At 33.7% G+C, this 4,649-nt stretch overlaps 2 protein-coding genes across 2 annotated transcripts in view; one reads left to right on the forward strand and one right to left on the reverse strand.

Moving 5' to 3' along the window:
- The window catches only part of LOC117118439 (CUE domain-containing protein 1-like), a 78,472-nt gene that overhangs the window by 67,030 nt on the left and 6,793 nt on the right, over window positions 1-4,649 (forward strand). The gene's annotated exons all lie outside the window — the stretch shown is intronic.
- The window catches only part of LOC117118438 (tripartite motif-containing protein 2-like), a 9,009-nt gene continuing 4,419 nt past the window's right edge, over window positions 60-4,649 (reverse strand). Inside the window, exons 2-3 of the mRNA XM_033263031.1 lie at window positions 3,050-3,144; window positions 60-2,249 (exon numbers count right to left, since the gene is read on the reverse strand). Of these exons, the coding sequence (XP_033118922.1) occupies window positions 84-2,240 (2,157 nt within the window). The 5' untranslated portion in view covers window positions 2,241-2,249; window positions 3,050-3,144 and the 3' untranslated portion in view covers window positions 60-83. The remainder of the gene's footprint in view (window positions 2,250-3,049; window positions 3,145-4,649) is intronic.

Genomic DNA, 4,649 nt, shown 5'->3' on the forward strand with positions numbered 1-4,649 from the left:
TGATGGACATTTCATTAAAAGAAGATGGGTATAAGAGACAGGAATAGAGGGGGTTGATGAGTAAAAGTATTTTATTTATGATTTTAGTAATTGAATATTTTAATATTGCTACCTCTATAATTTGCTACAGCAACTCTTCTTGGATTATAAGAAACTATTGATAATCCAAAAGGAACTTTTACTCCATCTTCTTTTTCGTCAATTCTTTTAATGAAATGTCCATCACTGTTGAATAACTGTAGTTTGGGCTTACTTGTTACAAGCATGTTATTATCATTATCTATTATCACTGCATATGGATACTGCACCTCACCATCCTGATCACCTTTACCTACAAGAACCTTGATGAATTTGCCTTCATCATCAAATAATTGTAATCGGTGATTATAATAGTCTGCTACAATGAGATGTCCTTCATTAGTAATAGTAACATCATATGGTCCCCACAATTCACCTTCACTATTACCTTTTGACCCAATCCTTCTGATCATCTGATCATTATCCATGTTAAACATGAACACACAGTGTTCATTGATGTCTGCAACATACACTACATTTAATTTCTCATTTACATCAATACCATATGGATTCTTTAACACTTTCTTACCAATTGATTTGACCACATCACCATCTGATTTGCATAATGTTATGCATTTATTTCCATCATCAGTAAATACTATCAAATCTTTTTTTTTCATTTTGTACATTGATCTAACCTTCACATTTGATGGGAATGTTATCTCACCGACATATTCTCCTGATTGTTTAAACCTGTGCATTTCATTGCTAACATTTGACACTAACAAACAACCATCTTTAGCCACCTCTACATCCCGTGGATTAATCACACTTGTTTCTATTGTTTTCACCAGACCTAGCTTTACAGTGATTATCAAGGGAGATCCTCTAATTGGTTGATTACCAAAACTGACATCAAGTTTCCAAACACCAGTACTTTTGCACTTTGGCCTCACTACATGCTTTCCTTCATCCTGTTTCAATGTTTCTAATTGTGTTTCCTCCCCAGGAGATGTCAGTGTAGCTTTTAGTAAATTACTGTCTATTTCATTAGAACTGTGTTGAATTATTTCATACTCAAATACTTGTTCTTGGTTTAGCATTGTGGGCACATTTACCATTTCCAAACATGTCTCAGTAATGAAACCTAAAGCTTTCTGTCTGAGTGCCTTTGCATTATATTTTTTGTTGAGGTTAACATACATTTCTCCATTATCCTTTTGTTCTGTGTCTGGTAATTGCTGGATTGTTTCTTGTAGAGCTGCAAATGTATTATGACTTGACTGCAAAGCTGTTGCTTCATTGCTTTTTAGTAATTGAGCAATAAAGTTCCATTTTGTGTCAACATTCAGCAGAATAGTGTTGAGTTCATCTGTTTGTGTATCTGTAATTGTTTTCTTCTTTGTGTACACCTCATCTAAATTCCTGTTTAGTTTCTCACCTTTTTCTGTTATCATTTGAATCATTTCTTGAACAAAATTGTTGATATCCTTTCTACATATTTCTCTACACTGTTCTAGTTTATTAGTTTTATGGTGAACTTCAGTAAGAGCAGCTTGAATCTTTTGTTTGTAGGCATCAACATGTTTTTTCAACTCTGTAGATGTTTGTTTGAATAACTTGAATGCTTCTGATATATGAATGGGTTCATGCTTATCATTCACTTCTTTATGATCAGTGATAGCACAGGGCATACAAATAGGAAGTTTACAAACTTTACAGTAAAAGTCCAATTCTTTTTTGTGAGCAGGACAGAGCGGTGGATGTAATGCAAAAAACTGTGTTATTGTCATCGACTGAATTTCTTCTATTGTATGTAATTTGTGGTGTAGCAGTAACGGTAAAGTTTCATGAGTGTGTTTACATGCAGTACATATGTACTGCATGCACTCCTGACAGTAGAAATCAGCAGTGTTTTTGCCACAATAGCATTTCATTTTGTCTGCATTCTCAAATTGCTCAATACTTTCCAATAGATTATTGATCAATATGTTTGGAGGCAATTTGTTTAGTCCACCATTGGGAATATCATAGAATTGGAGACAGTTTGGACATTGTAGCCTACCCTTCTTGTTGACCCATTCAGTGAGACATGATAAGCAGTAAGTGTGAAGGCAGGGAAGTGTTTTAGGATCCTTGAGCCTTTTGTAGCAAAGTGGACATTCTAACACTTTCTCATCCAAATGCTCAAGAAATTGCTGTACATTACTGGCAGCAGCCATCTTGAATATCTGATAATAACAATATAAAATAAAGAATGCAAATGTATTATTGTAAAATAAAACACAGAAAAGGTAAATATATTAACATAAAATATAATGCAGATAAAGGCAAAAGTATTAACATAAAATAAACACGGAGAAGGCAAATGTATAACATGCAATACAGTGGCGGCTCTAGGATATATTTTCTGGGAGTGGGGCTAAACTTTCCGACAGGGGGACATGAGCTTGTAGGCCCAAGCTGGGGGAAGGGGTTGTGAGGGGTTCCTCTTCCCAAATGAGATTTTTTTAAGAATAGCAACCTCTGGATGGTAGGAAATGGCACTCTCAGACTGTGACAGACATGTGTTGGCTTGGTGTGGGCATATTGTATATTTTTTATGGTCTGACCCAGACGAGCTCTGTACCACAGGGTCCTTGACCTGTCCGGTGGGGGGACTTAAGCCCCCATCCTCCGCTGGCACCGCCACTGAGGCAATATAACACAAAGAAGGAAAATGGTATTAAACACAAAGAAGGCAAAGGTAACATAACTATATATACAGAGAAGGTATGCTTATAGCACTTCTAAATGCCTGGAAATGGCACTTTCATCAATTAAAATGTTTTCTAATTGTCTGTATGGTGTGATTTAACCTAAATTTGCTCACGTCTTAGCCCCCAACCATTATAAGCTGATGTGATCAAATTTGAGAGCTGTAGATGCTCTGGCAGAGAAGCACTTTCATACAGTATTTAAAAAAAAAGTCTATTTTGTGAATACTTGCATGGATAAACTGATAAATGTGCAAGTCTCATTAGGAACTTACCTCTCGAGTATGAAAGAAAAATAGTGACCGTATATACGTTCTCCTTGAATGAACAATATCCTCTTTACTTCGAGTCTACAGTATGTGAAGAGATTCTAGAACCAGAAAACACAAGGTTAAGAGTTCATGAGAATTGTCAATCAAGTAAAGTAAGAGTCTGCTTTAATTTTAATAATTTGAATGTAAAACATTTGTAATCGCATAATTTAAAGTGATTGCTGAATTTATCACCAATAATATGCCTATAGGTTTCAACTATAGTGATGAAGAGTCACCATATTTTTTTTTAATCCTTAACAAAATATATTTTCTTTCTTTGACTGTCTCCCTCTCCCAAAAGAAAATATAATGAAATGGATAATTTCTGTCATTTTTCCATTTTCATTGAAAAGTACTATGCACTTGATTCTTCCCTTCCTCCAATGTATGTTTTGCTGATATTTCAAACCCAAACTTTCAAAAGCAGAATGCAGCAGTATTTAGTATTAGAGGTCTTTACATTATTACCTCCACCAGCACTAAAATCAAATGCAGAAAAGTTTTATTATTCATTGATTACAAAAACATTTGAAATATATAATAAGTATATTTTTAAAACAGCCCTACATATTGAGAGTAATACAATAATAAAAAATTAATGATTTATTATTTGTAAGTGTTTACATTGTTTGAAAAACTTGGGACATAAAAATGAAATGGTAGACAATTTAAATTTTGTGATCAAAGCATTTTTGTACTACAATTAAAGTATACATACAATGCATTGTGGAGTCTCCCACCCCTAGTTACCCCCACCCCAAAAAAGAAAAGGAAAATCCTGTAGGCTTTATTCAGTATTGTACTCAGTGTAATTGCTCATTTGTGTGTCTCCCTTATTTATGCCCTTTTTGATTGCTTTTGTTTAAATTCAAGATTTCCCTTTTTGTATTTTAATGTTGTAACGTGTCTTGCTTTCTTATTTTGACTAATTTAACTGGAGTATTTATATTTTAAAAATTGTTATTGTTAGTACATTAAATTATTCTGTACATTTTAAATTTTCCTGAAATTTGCAATAAAGTTATTTTTAATCTTAAATCTTGAAATGCATAACTACTTATGCTATTCAATCCAGAGTGCTTTTCCGGAAGGCAGGTCCCTCAAGAGGTTCTATTCCAGGAGTATTCCAGGTCCTCTGCATCCCTCTTCAACTTGTTGTAGCTCCTTCCATTCCGGATATCATTAAGCAGCATTAATATTCTTTTACTTCCTCATGGTCTTTTACGCTATGATTGTACTGTATGCATTTATTTGGTAATGTACCAATACAGTGGATTGAGTTTTATTTGAAAGTGGGCAAATGATCATAGGATAATTTACTATGAGCATTTATTATGTATTGTTTGTATTAGTCAAATAATATCACCATATTAAATCAACATTTATGAACTAAAAGTTTCATTTTAAACATAAATACATGAATCATATGCTAACATGATCAAAATCAGTCTTTACCTTAAAGTGCTATAGCAATGTCAAATGAAAGAAACTAATATGACTGTCTCTTATACACATCTAGATGTGTATAAGAGACAGTGCAATACAGTGGCGGCTCTAGGAT

Source organism: Anneissia japonica, unplaced genomic scaffold (genome assembly GCF_011630105.1).
Source record: "Anneissia japonica isolate Jap-2015-1 unplaced genomic scaffold, ASM1163010v1 scaffold695_len1296351_cov181, whole genome shotgun sequence".
Lineage (NCBI taxonomy): Eukaryota > Metazoa > Echinodermata > Crinoidea > Comatulida > Comatulidae > Anneissia > Anneissia japonica.